The sequence below is a fragment of the Xenopus laevis genome, chromosome 3S, assembly GCF_017654675.1.
Source record: "Xenopus laevis strain J_2021 chromosome 3S, Xenopus_laevis_v10.1, whole genome shotgun sequence".
Classification (NCBI taxonomy): domain Eukaryota; kingdom Metazoa; phylum Chordata; class Amphibia; order Anura; family Pipidae; genus Xenopus; species Xenopus laevis.
This window is the reverse complement of record NC_054376.1, coordinates 33,726,194-33,743,398: the sequence shown is the minus strand read 5'-3', so window position 1 is coordinate 33,743,398 and position 17,205 is coordinate 33,726,194. Positions and strand designations below refer to the sequence as shown.

The window sequence follows — 17,205 nt, the reverse complement described above, 5'->3', positions numbered from 1 at the left end:
CTAAGTTATTCTTGCATAATAACAGTGCTGTGTTTTGTGTTGTACCAGATTTAACAAGTTATGGCTTATTTAGCAGGAACAATAGTTTCTGGAAAAAATGTCTTCCAACCAGGGATATGATCATAACACTACTTAAAAAAACATGCAAAATAAAGGTTAGTATTCAAAATTTGCTGGAAGACAGAGCAAACTTCCGCCCAAAAGGACAGAGGTACCTCAGTGCTTCATGCTGCCTATGCTCCTCCCTCCTAATGAATTTGCATCACTTCATCAGAAGATAGATTAAAGGGCATGTAAAGAAAAAAAATAATATCCCATTTTTACTTTCTTTAATGAAAAAGAAACCTATCTCCAATATACTTTAATTAAGAAATGTGTACCGTTTTTTTAAGAAACCTGACTGTATGCAGTGAAATTCTTCCTTCATTTACTGCTGTGGATAGGAATTGTCAGACGGTCCTTAACTGCTGAGCAGGGAAACAATCATACTTATTGTCACGATCGCCGCCCGGAGCAGGTCCAGGAGCTCCGGGCGGCGCGTCCTCCCCTGCCGGCGTCGCTCCCAAAATGGCGGCGCCCATGGCCGCCACGTGGATAGCGGCGCCGGCGCGATGACGTCAACGGGTCGACGTTGGCGCAAGGACACCGATGACATCACTATGGCGCCAAATTCAAATATAAAAGCCATACCAAGACGCCAGAATGGCGCCCAAGTATAGGATTCATTCCTGTGTGTTTCCTGGGTTTCCTGTCTGCTATTTTGAAGACTTATCTTGTTCCTGTTTGTTGCTGACCTCTTGCCTGGGCCTTTGGACTTTGCTGATATTCTGCCTGCCCTTGAACCCTTGCCTGGACTTTGGTGATTCTTCTGGTTTACCCCTTGTTGGACACTGCAAGCTTGACTCCCTTGTGGGCTTCCTCCTTGATCCTGCCAACCTCCCTGGTGGGAGCATCCCGGCTCCCTGACACTTATGAACAGCAGAAGTTTATGACAATCCCTAAGCAGTCCAGACCACACTGAGCATGTGCACAGTCTTAGTCTTGCAAAGATGTTTAACAAAGTTACAAGATGGTGACCCCCTGTAGCCAACTTTGAAAGCATAAATTATTTGTTTGATTAGGCTTGTGGTGCAGTAAGTTCATGTTTATATTTAGTATACAAAATACAGCATTTCTAGCCTTATTCTATTTTAGACTTTGCATGATTGTTTTGCATAGCAAATAACAGTTTCATGTGTGATACTGCCAGTCATTTGTATCACTATCTTACAAAAACAGCATACACAAGAATAAAGAATAATCTCAACCTTTACAGTTCCAACCTTCCTGGTGCTTCTTACCAGTGCTCCTTTTTTCAACAGGGTCCAGGTTTGCTGTATGCATAAGTCCACAATTTAATAGCTAAGAACATGGAGTATGTGTGTGACACCATTAAAGCAGATACTTATACCTGAGTCCCAACCCACTTAAGTCCCTACACTTAAAGGAGAAGGAAAGGTTAAAACTAAGTTAGCCTTATCAGAAAGGTCCATCTAAATATACCAGTAAACCCCCAAAGTAGTGCTGCTCTGAGTCCCCTGTCAAAAGAAACACTGCATTTCTTTCCTTCTATTGTGTACACATGGGCTTCTCTATCAGACTTCCTGCCTTCAGCTTAAACCTCATTGCCCTGGGCAAGAGCATGCTCAGTTTGCTCCTCTTCCCCACCCCCCTCCCTTCTCTACTGTAATCTGAGCCCAGAGCAGGGAGAGACTCAGGCAGGAAGTGATGTCACACCATGTTAATACTGCAGCTCCTATCCTAAACAAACAGAGAGTTTCTAGAGCTTTTTACTCAGATATGGTAAAACATTCTACAGAATAAATATAGCATTCTAGCTTGCACTATTGCAGCTAATCTATTGGCAATAAAATGCCTCCGTAGCTTTCCTTCTCCTTTAAAGGAACAGCAACACCAAAAATTAAAGTGTTTTAAAGGAATGACAATATAATATACTGGTGCCCTGTCCTGGCAAAACTGGGGTGCTTGATTCAGAAAAACAACTATGGTTTATATAAACAAGATGCTGTGTAGCCATAGGGCAGCCATTCAAGCACGACACATAGAAGATAATAGATAACTTCTGAAGAATCCCATTGTATGCTACAGAGCTTATCTGGTATCTGCTGTGTAACCTGTGCCTCTTCTCCTTTTCAGCTTTGAATGACTGCTCCCATGGCTACACAACAGCTTGTTTATATAAACTATTGCAGCGTTCCTGAAGCAAACACAACAGTTTTACCAGTGCAACATAATTTTATTACTTTAGGACACTTTAAATTTTTTTGGTGTTACTGTTCTTTTAAGTGGCCCCTACACCTTGGGTACTGCCACTCATTATACTCCACACTATAGCTCCTCAGTGGAGCACAGACTGTTTGTTTCTCTTTACTGGGGCCTTTGGTTCAAGGTCGCTAGACCACCCACCATCAGCACCAGATGGAGTTGGAAGAGCAAAGTTCTCACTTCCCTTAAATCAGCAATGGCCAGTAATTATTCACTCTACCACTTGGCTTCTGAAGACACACCAGCCTATAGGGAATAAGTTTTTAGCTACCAGTGCTGTCTGAACTAGCAAGGGAGTTACCCTACAAGTTCTCCTGCAACTTGCTTTTCCAAGGATAACACTCCAAAATGAATCGTATTGTTTGTAGGGTAGGCACTCAAAGAGCAATCCTCCAGGCAGCTGTAGTAAAAAAAGGTCTTTATTGAAGTACAAGTGTGGATTACAGCCTTACGCATTTCGTGTTCTCACAACACTTAATCATAGGCATGGGCAGAGCACCTGGGCCTCCTCGCTTCCGTGGGGAGTCTCTCACCTATCTATTTGTAGTGATATTATACTCCAAAATGAATGCCTGATAGAAGCTGGAATGATGGGAGCTGTGTTTTAATAACACAACATGTTTCGGGTTAGCAAGAACCCTCTATCAAGTGTGTGTGCCAGTAGTGCATACATGTTAAAATATTACATAACAGGGAATGGCATCATCATTACCCCGCCCACTCTGCCACAACGATATCTCAAAATGGTCCATAATGTCCATTTGTGTCCATAGTGATTTTCAGTACCAAACCATAAAGTAATCAGCTCCCATGTGAACAGGTCACTCTGAGTATGTGTAAGCATATCCCATGTAAAATACAGTCCAAACATCATAAAAGCATAATACTGTGAGAGCTTTGGTGTTTGCTTGTGGAACCCATTGAGTGAGTTGCCATACCAAAAGGGAAAGTTGTGCTCAGCACAAAAAAATAAGGATGTGACTACAAAATGCATACAAACAGAAACAAGAAATCATCTGCACTCAATTATATCGATAACTGATAAAATTACTAAACTTCATATTGAATCGAATTGAGTTTTATGGCCTTTGATATATATATATTAGATTCCCACACAACCCCTACTGCTGTTACCTGTTTATAGATAATTTCTGTGCTAACAGTTGCCAGTCTTTTCCTTTGGAGTTGGGTGTGTCAAACGTTGCACATATCCTCTGCCTGATGGAGTGCGGGATTTTGAAGGCTTTTGGACCAGCATGTGCCGGGAAATTGTTGTCCTCCGGAGCAAAGAAAGCTATGGTTTCTCGTTCATTCTGCATGAAAATGCACAAGAGGCACTAATGAGTACAGCCTACTGAAGAATGAATAAAACCTTTTTGCACAAATAAAGAACTGAAAGATAACTTGCATGCAATAAACCTTAACACACAGTATTATTGACATTCAGTATAAAAGCTTCTACAAATTACAAAAGAGTTTGAATATGGCACTAATCACTGAAAAATATGGGATGTCCTTGGAATGGTGTGAAGGCCTTGCAAAATAATACCTGTGAAGATTTAAAGCAACATAGTTACATAGTAAGTTAGTCAGACTAGTCCCTGGATCAACTTGTACTATGTTCTATGTTCCATAACCCTGTATTCCCTCACTTGCTAAAAAGCCATCCAACCCCTTCTTAAAGCTATCTAATGTATCAGCCTGTACAACTGATTCAGGGAGAGAATTCCACATCTTCACAGCTCTCACTGTGAAAAACCCCTTCCAAATATTTAGACGAAACCTCCTTTCTTTTAATCAGAATAGCTGCCCACGTGTCAGCTGGAAAGACCTGCTGGTAAAAAAAAGCATTTATATGATCCCCTTATATATTTATACATAGTTATGAACATCCCCAATTTGGCCAGTCTTTCCTCATAGCTAAGATTTTCAATACCTTTTACCAGCTTAGTTGCCCTTCTCTGTACCCTCTCTAATACAATAATGTCCTGTTTGAGTGATGGAGAACAAAACTGTACGGCATATTCTAGATGGGGCCTTACAAGTGCTCTATACAGTGGAAGAATGACCCCCTCCTCCCGTGACTCTATGCCCCTTTCAATACCTTATTTGCCCTTGATGCTGCTGACTGGCATTGCTTGCAACGTTCAAGTTTATTATCTACAAAGACTCCAAGGTCATTTTTCCATAATGGATTTACCTAGTGCAGTCCCATTAAGGGTATAAGTGGATTGGATATTTTTACATCCCAGGTGCATGACTTTACATTTATCAACATTGAATCTCAGATGCCCAGATTGCCAGTTTGTCAAGATCCTGTTTGTCTAATCCTGAATTGTTTTTTCCAGTTTTTAGTCTACGCAATGAGCTCATGAAGTAGCTGCCACCCTCATTTACTGCTACGACCCATAATCTCATGACTGGCTAACTCTTATACACCAGCAACATTCATAGGATTATGTAGTAGTAGGCAATAACAAAACAATAACAGAAGAATTAAAGATATCATACCCCAAGGACTTCCATGGAGTCAAGGAGTTAGGCACTGTAGTGGTGCTCTGTCAATGCTATGCTAGTTGCTTCCATTAGAGGGCAACAATGTATAATAGAACAAAAAGCAATAGGACAATCAACTGCAGAAGAGTCTGGATAAACCAGTAGAATCCTAATTCACTGTGAATGGCTAGTTTGAGCACATAATTGTTTTATTGTTCAAAGCAATTTGTTTTAATATTGATGTTATTTTTTCCATATTTAATTCAGATTCATATTTATATATTTCCCATTTTAAATGGCTTTATTTTTTTCAGCATTTAAGATATTCCACTTTCATAGTTTAGTCAGATGAAGAATTCTCTGAACAGCAGTGCATTAAAGGGGATGTTCACCTTTGAGTTAACTTTTAGTATGATGCAGAGAGTGGTATAGTGAGACAATTTGTAATTGGTTTTCATGTGTTATTATTTGTGGTAGTAATTTAGCACTTCATCCAGCAGCTCTCTAGTTTGCAATTTCAGTAACTCAAAATGACCCTAGCAACCACGCAGACTGGAATATGAATAGGAAAGGAAAAAAAAAGATGAGTAATAAAAAGTAGCAATAAAATAAATGTGTAGCCTTACAGAGCATTTGTTTCTAGATGGGGTCAGTGACCCCCATTTGAAAGCTGGAAAGAGTCAGAAGAAAAAGGCGAATAATTAAAAAAACTACAAATAATTAACAAAAACCAGTCGAAAAGTTGCCTTAAAAAAAAAATGATGTTTTTAGGGCTTTTCTTGTCTTTTCCATTGAAGTCATTGGAAAGTAACCATGGGAACTAGGTGTGCCATAAGTATCTAGATGTCTACAAAGTATTTTTATCTTCTATATGCTGCATTTTTTATGCTACATGACTTCTTCACCACATCTCTACTGCAGAAAATGAACATGTTACAAGAAAATGATGACTTGCTCCTGAGAAAGAATAAAGATAATAATGACCTCTTGTGAGTATTCACTTGCACAGTTCAACAGCATTTGCCAGTAATGTGAATATACAATTTGACTGATTCTTAGACAGGTCATGTAAATGCCCTGATTCTTCAATTTAGGGTAGGCAAAAGTATCACATATACCAGTGTTGGCCTTTGCTATGGCACTGTTAATGGGCAGACAAGGAAAGAAAACTATGAAGAATTGTATTTTGCTCTGTCCTAACCATCTTTATAAAGCACATTTCAAGGAAAATAGATATTGCAGAGTCACCCAGCCTGGCTCTAATCTAAATACTGTGCTCATGCAGGGATAATAATAACCTGTATAAAAATGTATTTCATGTTCAGCTGCTACTATCACTTGTCTGTTTAGCCTTCTAAACCTAATTCTCTTGATCCGTGAATTAACAGCACAGAAGATAGGTTGAGTTCTGGGGATTTAAATTAAGTCTACAGGAAAATGGTAGGGTTTGTAATCTGCGCATCTAAGATAAGACTCTCTGGATTACCCAAGAGAGTTGTAAAGCAAGCAAGCTGTTCTTTTTGGCAGGAGAATTCACATTGTTCTGTCCTACTTGTATGCCAGTCTAAGAAATAGAAAGGTGTGCAGCATTCATCAGCAAGTATTAATGACGCTGACTCGATGGAGGAAGCAGATTCTTATCTCAAGGATACAATTTAGATGGAAGTGTCATCCAAATACACACAGAACACAAATATAATTCCTAATGTGTTTTTCTAATAAATGTCCTTATGTGACTTTATAATTATCTTCATTCTTATTATTAACATGTATTTAAAAAGTGCTGTACAATAAATAATGTAAGTAGGAAGGAGGAGGAGGCTAAGCTCCTGATGCTAATAGAAAAGGCTACTAGTGTGGGTAAAGTAATGATAATGGGGGATTTTAATTACCCAGATATTGACTGAGCAACAGTGCTGCCAGATCAGTTAATGGGAACACGTTTATAAACTTGTTGTATGATAATTTTATGACACAGGTTGTTGAGGAGCCAACCAGCATTTCTGGATCTAGTGATCTCAAATGACCCAGAGATTATAGCAAATGTGCAAATCATTGAACCCCTGGGTAATAGTGACCATAATGTTATATCATTTAATGTCTGGAGAGGCAACAAAAACCATCATTAAATCATTACTGTGCTCAATTTATTCCCTTAAGGAGTAAATGTAGAAGCTCTAAGAATCACCCTTTGTGGCTTAATATAGAAGTAAAGAAGTCAATAGGAAAGAAGAGAAAGGCATTTAAAAACTACAAGTCTGTTGAGACAGAAGCTGCATTTAATGATTATAAACACTATAATAAATGTTGTAAATCAGCAATTCGGAAGGCAAAGAAAGGAAATGAAGAGTGCATTGTGGCAGAGACTAAGACTAACCCCAAAAAGTTTTTTTAAATATATTAATAGTAAAAAGATGCAGGTTGGGAGTGTTGTTCCAATAAATAATGGTACCAGTATGGTTGTAACAGATACAGAAAAGGCAAATATGCTAAATCATTTATTTTCTTCAGTGTATACAATAGTCTGAGTTCCCAGGCTCACTTCATAGCTGCACTGATGGTTCAGTTCAATCTAATCAGTGGATGACTCAGGATATGATTCATAAAGCTTTAATAAAAATTTTTTAATAAAAATTAATGTAAACAAGGCTCCAAAGCCTGATGGCATACACCCCCGAGTTCTAAGAGAGCTTATTTTAGTTTTAGACCAGTCCCTATTTCTGATTTTCTCATATTCACTTTCATCTGGTATAGTAGGGATTGGAGAAAAGCTGATGTCATTCCAATATTTAAAAAGGGATTACGATCTCAGCCTGGCAGTTATAGGCCAGTAAATTTGACATCTATGGTGGGCAAATGATTTGAAGGCTTGTTAAGTGATCACATTCAAAATGTTGTCCTAGTGATCAGCAGTGAGCAGCAATCAGCATGGCTTTATGAAGGATAGGTCATGTCGGACAAATTTGATTGCTTTTTATGATGAGGTAAGTAAGATGCTGGATGGACAGTGGGGGGGCAATAGCTGTGATATATTTGGATTTTGCCAAAGAGTTTGATACCTTGCCCCACAAATGACTACTCTCTAAACTAAGGTCTGTTGTTTGCACATGGATAAATAAATGGATAGGAAACTGGCTACAGAATCTGGTAAAGAGAGTAGTTGTTAATGGGACATTCTCTACTTGGAGTAAGGTTCTTAGTGGGGTACCTCAGGGCTCAGTATTGGGCCCACTTTTATATAACTTGTTCATTAATGACTTAGGGGAGGGTATTGTAAGTAATGTTTCAGTATTTGCAGATGACACAAAATTTTCTAGCCCAATTAATTCTTTCCAGGATTTGGCATCCTTGCAACAGGATCTTGACAAACTGGCAATCTGGGCAGCTAAGTGGCAAATGAGATTCAGTGTTGATAAATGTAAAGTCATGCACCTGGGATGTAAAAATATCCAAGCCACTTATACCCTTAATGGGACTGCACTAGGCAAATCCATTATGGAAAAGGACCTTGGAGTCCTTGTAGATGATAAACTTGGCTGTAGCAAGCAATGCCAGTAAGCAGCATCAAGGGCAAATAAGGTCTTGAGCTGTATTAAAAGGGGCATTGATTCACAGCAAGAAGTGATCATTCTTCCACTTTACAGAGTACTGGTAAGGTCCCATTTAGAATATGTCATACAGTTTTGGTCTCCATCACTCAAACAGGACAATAGAGAGGGTACAGAGAAGGGCAAATAAGCTGGTAAAAGGTATGGAAAATCTGGCCAAATTGACGATGTTCACGCTGGAGAAGAGGCGCTTAAGGGGTGATATGATAACTATGTATAAATATATAAGGGGGTCATATAATAATCTCTCTAATACTTTATTTACCAGTAGGTCTTTCCAGCTGACACAAGGTCACCCATTCCGATTAGAAGAAAAGAGGTTCTGCCTAAATATTCAGAAGGGGTTTTTTACAGTGAGAGTTGTGAAGATGTGGAATTCTCTCCCTGAATCAGTGGTACAGGCTGATACATTAGATAGCTTTAAGAAGGGGTTGTGGCTTTTTAGCAAGTGAGGGAATACAGGGTTATGGGAGATAGCTTATAGTACAAGTTGATCCAGGGACTAGTCCAATTGACATTTTGGAGTTAGGAAAGAATTTTTTCCCCCTCTGAGGCAAATTGGAGAGGCTTTTTTGCCTTCCTCTGGATCAACATCTGGCTGTTAGGCAGGTTAAAAAAAAAGGTTGAACTTGATGGACATGTGTCTTTTTTCAACCTAACTTACTATGTTACTATGTAAACATAACATTTTTCTGAACGTTACCTCCTTCCTCAGAGTTTACTTTGCCAGGTTAGAGAAGGCGAAGTTCAATAGAGTAGATAGGAGTTAGTAAAAAAAAATGTTGAAAATTTTTCTAAGTCCCAAAATAGTTTTTTGGGTGATAGGCTGAAAGAGAGTGACATTTTTTTTAGGATGCCCCCAAAATTTGTTAACATATGGCACATTACATATACTGTGGGCACATGTGTAGGGCATTAGAACACCTATATAAAATTTTATTACGTTTCCCTGGTCTTGTGTAGTGTTCTGTATGCGCTGCTTAGCCTGACGAATTAACGCTAGCGCAAATTCACTACCTTTCGCCTCCTGAGCGCAACTTCGGATTTTCGGGCGAAGTGCGTTGAAGGCTGCACTAGCGCAACTCCGCAGGTTAGTGAATTTTCCCCTTAGAGAGAAGCCTGAATGTTCCAAGGTACAGGAGCCAATCTGTATAGTTAGAACTCCACAGAGGGAATAAAGTGAATGATTGATGGTGAAAAGGTGATGAACTGTATGACAGTGACTTTATGTTGGAAAAAGTTTGGAAAATAAACCTGTGTTTGCCTGAAGACATGGTGGCTCTGTCTTTTTGCTCCTGATCCTCTGCTTAACTTGCCTACCATTGCTAAATCCCCCAAAAACTAAGTATACAAACAGCCAGCTTGTCACAGTGTATATTCGGTTTTTATATTAGGCCTATATTTTGTGTTAAAATTCATTATGTGTTTGGTTTTGGTGTAGATTTAGATCTACATACAAATACATTCTACAGTATTTGTATTAGACATTACCATTATAAATAAGGTCTCTGTCAAGTCATTTTTCATACCTTCTTAGGGATATATCCTAACAGAACAGATTCCAAGAAAGGGAATAGCTCCACTGTTGTACTGGCCATGACTGAATATTTTGGGCAAGGCTTGCTATTTCTCCCTTGCTGTAACCATTTAAGGACGGGTAAGGTATGAATACTATATTCAGCAACATAAAAGCATCATAAAAACATAACATGAAAGTACTTAAAAGAATGCACGACCAGATTTATTGGATGAGTAAAAACTGACAAATGGTAGCTTGTGACGTCAGTGCAGCACAAGATTCTGCAATGTATTCCCAGTCATCACAATTCATCACAACATGACAATGGCCTGTGCTGTATATTGCATTTATCTATATTATTAATTCTCTGCCGAGCCCATTCATATTGGGATATAAAATGGTCTCTTGGTAACATTTGCTTTCAATATATTTTTCAGAGCCGGGAGTCTTGGGATCTAACTTATGCAACTTTGGTCTAATGTAAAAGAAAATGACAGTTAATATTTCTGGTATCTGACTGAAGACAGCTCACATCAATTTCTTGTTCTGTTTCCATCTCTCTCATTCTAACTAGTTTACGCTTTAAATGCCACTTTGATGAATCCGAATTTTCAAGCTGCCATAATTATGGATGGTCATTTCTTTATAATGCCAAAAGCAAGATGTTTATAGCTATATATACTTGTATGCTGACACATAGATACAGTATATTACAATAAGGAATGACTGATTGCACATTAAGAGATTATGGAGAAACAGGCAGGAAGTGGTTTGGTTTAACAATTTCTTGAACCAAATCCCTGCACTTCTTAATAATTAATTCTGATAGATTTAAGATTTCTAGATATACCTGTAACATTAAACTGAAATTCTCTATTTATTATTAGTACACTTTTATAGTTTAGGTATGGGACCTGTTATCCAGAATGCTCGAGATCTGTGGTTTTTCAGATAGTGGATCTTTACGTAATTTGGATCTTCATACCTTAAGTCTACTAGAAGATCAAGTAAACATTAGATAACCCCAATAGGATGGTTCTGCTTCCAATAAGGATTAATTATGTCTTAGTTTGGATAAAATACAAGGTACTGTTTTATTATTACAGAGAAAAAGGAAATCATTTTTAAAAATGTTGCATTATTTCTGGATAATGGGTTTCCGGATAACAGCTCCCATACCTGTAGTTAGTGATGAGCGAAACTGACCTGTTTTGGTGCAATATTTGTGAAACCATTGAAAAGAAAATCAAAATTGCAGAAATTTTGTCAAACAGTTTGTAGTCAATGGGTGGTTTTTTTTGCCATGTTTCTTTGCACCACACCCATTGGAATCTCTGAGTCAATGAGTTGTTAAGAAGGGGTTAATGTGCTTAAGGATTCCTATGGCTGAACACATTTCTAAATAATCTCTCTCCCTCTCTGATTATACGGCGCTCAGCCGAAAAACGGAACTGTGCAATGGAGCTGTTAGCCTGGGAACAGGAGAGTTACAGAGAGAGAGCTGCTGCTCTAAGAGGCTCTTATGTTCAGCTGCACACACAGTTGCATAACAGTTTAGCATGAGAGTTACACAATTAGTCAGAACTTAGCTAGGGAAGGACAGACAGGCTGGGTCAAGGCTATGCAGAAAGATTACAAAGTAAATAGCCGAGTTATACAAAGTGATATTCACAATACGAAGGTAGATTTCTCACTACAGTCACAGCACTAGTCACTCAAAGAACCAAATTAATCTGGCAAGGAAGGAAGGTCAGTTTGGGCTTAAAAAACCTACGCTGCATGCTGATTAGACCTTGCTGAGGTTTAGAAATCCTAAAGGGTTCTCATAGGCTGAGTGGCAAGCTCATCAAACATGCACAGACAGTTAACTCCTGCAGTGCCAATTCAGCACGCACACAGACAGTTAACTCCTGCAGACCTAATTCAACAGTCACCATGACACTATCCCCCCCTCCAAAAGCGACCACTGGATGTCTGAGGTCCAGGCTTATCAGGATACCGCGGATGAAACTCCTTGATCAACCTTTCAGCATTAATATTTTCAACTGATTCCCATGATCTTTCCTCTGGACCATAACCTTCCCACTGAATAAGATATTGCAATTTCCTTCTAAAGAAGCATGAATCAAAAATTCTTTCATAAACCAAAAGTGGAGCAGGGGGTCTGAATGTAGATGAGAGAATCTCCAGTTCACATAAGGTTTCAATAAACTGACATGGAAGACTGGATGGGTCTTTATTGAGCAAGGTAAGTCAAGACAGTATGTTACAGGATAAAGTCTTTCCTGGACTGCAAATGGTCCCAAAGATTTGGGACCAAGTTTAACAGAGGGAATAGGTAATTTGAGATTCTTGGAGGATAGCAAATCCCTTTTTCAAATATCAGTTCCTTTTCTTGCGCAGCAAATGGCCTTTAGCTTCCCTAAGAGTGAAAATAAGAGTGGCCTGAATATAATGAAGCATGGTCAATCATTCCTGGACTGCTGGGACTGGAGAAGACCTGAGTGTCACAGGTAATAAGGAAGGTTGAGACCACCAATTTGCAAAGAATTGTGTTATCTGAGTGGAAGCATGGACAACGTTATTATATGAAAATTCTGCTTTAGGAAGAAATTTGACCCAGTCATCTTGTAAGAGTGTTACAAAACAATGTAGATACTGTTCTAGAGTTTGGTTAGTCCGCTCTGTCTGGCGTTTGTATGAGGGTGGAATGCAGATGAAAAAGAAGTCTGAATCCCAAGTGTCTTGCAGAACTCACTTCAAAATGTTGATGTAAATTGTTTGCCTCTATCAGACACAATGCTATCAGGTGAACCATGAAGTTTTAAGACATGAAATAAGATCTGCAGTAATATTTGCTATAGGAAGACCAGAAGATAGGATAAAATGGGACATTTTGGTAAGGCTATCCACCACAACTAATATGGTATTAAATCGGGGTAGAGGGAGATCAACAATAAAATTGAGAGAAATAGAGCTCCATGGTCTAGTAGGGATAGGCTGTAACAAACTCATTGGAGCTTTTCATGGTACCTTGGAAGGGGCACAGACATGACAGGGTCACACAAAATCACGTTACATCTTGGCGAATGCTGGGCCACCAAAAATTTCTTGAGGTAAGATCTAAGGTCCTAAAGATGCCCAAATATCCTGCAAGTTTAGAACTGTGTGTCAATGAGAGTGCAGAACTTCTGCATGGTACAGGAATGTATACTTGTGAGTTATGAAAAAAGAAGTTATTAAGTGAATGTACTGTATTTTCCAGGAAGAGAGAAGAGATGAAACTTTAGGATCAGAAATATAAGAGCTTTATAAGTGTAGCAGTAACAGATGCATTACAAGTAAGTTCCTTCAGGTCTCTCAAAAATCCAGATCTATGGTCACAGATAAAATTTATAGTATCAAACAATTTATGAATTGCAATAGTACAGGAGTGATCTATCTGATCACCTCTGGCAAATGCAATAAACAATATGTGGGGTGTACTACACGGTCCCTTAAAGAACGAATCAGGGAACATATTACTCAGATAAGTAATATTAGGTACTGCAATAAAACCAATGTCTCCAGGCACTGGAATGTAATAATGGGAATATTAAATATTTTTCAGTACTAGCAATAGAACAGGTTAAGACAGGTATAAGAGGCGGAGATATCATGACTAGATTACATAAACGTGAAGTTTATTGGATTTTTTACTTACAGACGCGGCTACCATTAGGTATGAATTTTATATTTGATGTGACTTGTTTTGTGTAACGAAATGTATACTTTTATGTACTTAACATATTTACTCTTGGGCGTTTTACCCCGAAACATGGTTTGGAAACAGTTAATAGTTTTAATTTGAGCGGGTCTGTTTAGAATGCTCTAATGAGCTTCTTCTGCAACAAGAGTCCAGCTCAATTGTGATTGGTTTTAAAAATGTGTGGGTACATCTATAAATGTATATATATGTATGGAGATATGTGTTCCATTTGGGATAGCCTATGACTAAGTGCTAGGTAAGCATGAAATGCATTAGGCTCCATGTGGGTTTTTGTTGTGATTTTAATATGATGTAATAAAATCATTTTTAAACTAAAAAGCATGGATATATAGAATTTTTGAATTCGTCAGAAACATAAGAGTCTTGTATGTTTTTCCAAAAATCAGCAAGTGGTACAGTGAAGAGGAAGTGGGAGGCTTGATGAAGGAGGTCTAGATGCATTTGCTTTACAATTACGACTTGCTGGGCGGTAAGAAATTACAAAATCAAATCGTGAGAAAAACCACCTAGCCTGTTGAGCATTTAAGATGGCCATAGACGTAACAATTACGATCTTTCTTGGAAATGATCTTTCCAAGAAAGATCGTTCGTTTCAATACACCTGTGTAGAGCTGAATCGTCAGATATACAGGTAGAAAAAATAAAATTCTACCTGTATCTGACAATTCAGCACTTAAAATGGCCAATGTTTGGGTGCCTTTCCGTCCAGCCTGATTGACGAGCCGATATCGGTTGGCTCTTTTCCCACCAAACACACTGAATATCGAACGAAAATTAGTTTTGTACGATATTATTTGTTCATCTATGGCCACCTTTAGTCATTTGGCAGACTTAAGGAATCTGTGATCTGTGAATACAGTGACAGGATAAGTGCCTCCACTCCTTGAATGCAACCTTTATGGTCAAAAGTTCCTTATTTCCTATATCATAATTTTTTTCAACTTTTGTTAACTTTCTTGACGAGACGCACAAGGATACAGAAGTGATTTTGGCCCATTGTGTTGTGATAATATTGCACCCACTGCAATGTCGGAGGCATCTACCTCAACAATAGAAGGTTTGTCAAGATCGGGATGTTTCAAAAAAGGAGCTGATGTAAACAATAATTTTAGTTTATCAAATGCTACCCGAGCTTTCTTGGACTTCAAAAATGAAACACCTTGATGAGTAAGTTGTGTGATAGGAGCAATAACAGATGAAAATCCTCTAAACGGTCTATAAAAATTTGTAAACCCTATGAAACGTTGAGTTTCTTTAACATTGGATGGAATGGGCCATTTAATAACTGCTTGGATTTTGTCATTGTCCATCTGTAGACCATCAGGTGAAATTTCGAATCCTAGAAATGAAGTGGAGTGGAGCATACAACCTATATACAACCTATGCTGGCGTAGCCTAGACAGGACTTCTGAAACATGTTGGCGATGCTGTTCTAGAGTTTCTGAAAATATTAATATTCCATCCAGATAAATGATTAAAAACAGATCTAAAAGATGATGAAAAATGTCATTAACAAAAAATTGAAACATGGCTGGGTTATTGCATAAGCCAATTGGCATTACGAGACATTCATACTGCCCATAACGAGTATGGATCCTGTCATCCACTTATCTCCTTCTGTGATGCATATTAAGTTATAAGCACCCCTTAAATCAATTTTAGAAATTATTTTGGCAGATTTCAATTGGTCAAGTAATTGGGAGACTAGTGGCAAATGATACCTGTTTTTTTATTGTTGTCTTGTTTAACTCTCTATAGTCTATGCATGGACGTAAGGTGCCATCTTTTTTCTTGACAAAAAAGATGGGAGCACCTGCTGGTGAGGAGGAAGGGCATATCCTTTTGCCAGGTTCTCATCTAAATAATTTTTCAGTTCCTTTAGTACAGGTTCTGATAAATTGAACACGCGGAATCTTTGAACCTGAAAGTAAATCAATGGGGCAGTCATATACATGATGCAGGGGGAGCTTTTTTGTCAAAGACATCTGCAAAATGTTTATACTGAACAGATAAGGCTAAATTAATCTGAACAGTCTTTTGGTTATCAGAAAATTCAGGTAGCCTAGTACACTCCTCATTAACTGAATGGAATGCGACTTTACCCGTCACCCAATCTGTTACTGGATTAACCTTAAGTAGCCAGGGAAAACCTAAAATAATGTCAGGAAATTGAAGGCAAAATATTAAAAGTAACTTTGCCATTAAATTCTTTATTAGAAAATAAAGATACATGGAGTTCATGGGTAATTGGACCTGAACATAACATCAACCATTTAAATTTTCAGTGGAGAGGATTTAAGAGTAGCTGGGAACCCAATTCAGTCCACTAATTCAGTTGAAATTAATTTGCTTCCTGCACCTGAGTCTATAAGAGCTTCAGTCTTAATCCATTGATATGCCATCTGCAAAGTAACAGATTAAGTGAGATATTTAGAATTCCCACTGGCACTAGGAGACACATTAAGCACAGGTAAAACTGCTTTCTTTCCCTTTAACTCAGACTTCTAGTAATAAGAAATAATAATAAGAAATACTGGAAGAAATACTGGACTTCTTGGGGCATTCTGCAGAAAAGTGGCTATTACCACCGCAGTACAAGCACAGATGTTGCATCCTCCGGCGATTCTTCTTCTCCAGTGGAATTGGGCCCCTAACAAAACCTATTTGCATGGCTTCCCCTTCTGCTACAGATATAAGAATGAAGATTTGTTCAAACGATCTCCACCTGTGTAGCTCACTTTCCTACTTAGGCCACACCAGCCAGGCCAAACTTGTATTCATGCAGAAAATTGTGGGATAGGAAGGAGCATTACAATCAGCAGTCTTAGCCGCAAAATTCCTTTATTGTCACAACATGTTTCGGATCATCATGGATCCTTTTTCAAGTGAAAAATACAAGTACAAAAAAGTGGGTGTAGTGTTTAAATTGGTCTTTTTTGTACTTGTATTTTTCACTTGAAAAAGGATCCATGATGATCCGAAACATGTTGTGACAATAAAGGAATTTTGCGGCTAAGACTGCTGATTGTAATGCTCCTTCCTATCCCACAATTTTCTGCTACAGATATGTAGGGACTTGCATTGCTGCCAACATGAGAAGTTGGTGCTAAGGATTGTCACCCGGTTTTCTTCCGCTGCCTCTCAGTACGGCGTCTCTCTATTGTGATACATAGCTGTATAAAGCCATTTCAATTTTCAGGAGCATATACCCTAGCCAACTCAACCTTCATGTCTCTGTTAAGCCTCTCCTAAAGTGAAACCGCTGTGCAACTTCATTCCAGGTGATGTCTGGCTGCCACCCGCCTTCTGAAACTGTATTATGTTGTCATACTGCCAACGATCTCAATGATTTTCTATGGAGAGACTTTTCGGGAGATTTATTGCTCATCCTTACTCAAAAATAAACCTCCCCGTTGCCAGCATTTAAGCAAACAATTATTCACCTGGTTCTATTTTGCTTGACCAGCAGCCTGTAAGGAGGTCTTCAG

General features: G+C 38.5%; 1 protein-coding gene across 1 annotated transcript in view; it reads right to left on the bottom strand.

Moving 5' to 3' along the window:
* unc5d.S (unc-5 netrin receptor D S homeolog) overlaps positions 1-17,205 on the bottom strand; it is a 301,388-nt gene that overhangs the window by 7,410 nt on the left and 276,773 nt on the right. Inside the window, exon 16 of the mRNA XM_041587754.1 lies at positions 3,460-3,638. Coding sequence (XP_041443688.1) covers positions 3,460-3,638 — 179 coding nt within the window. The remainder of the gene's footprint in view (positions 1-3,459; positions 3,639-17,205) is intronic.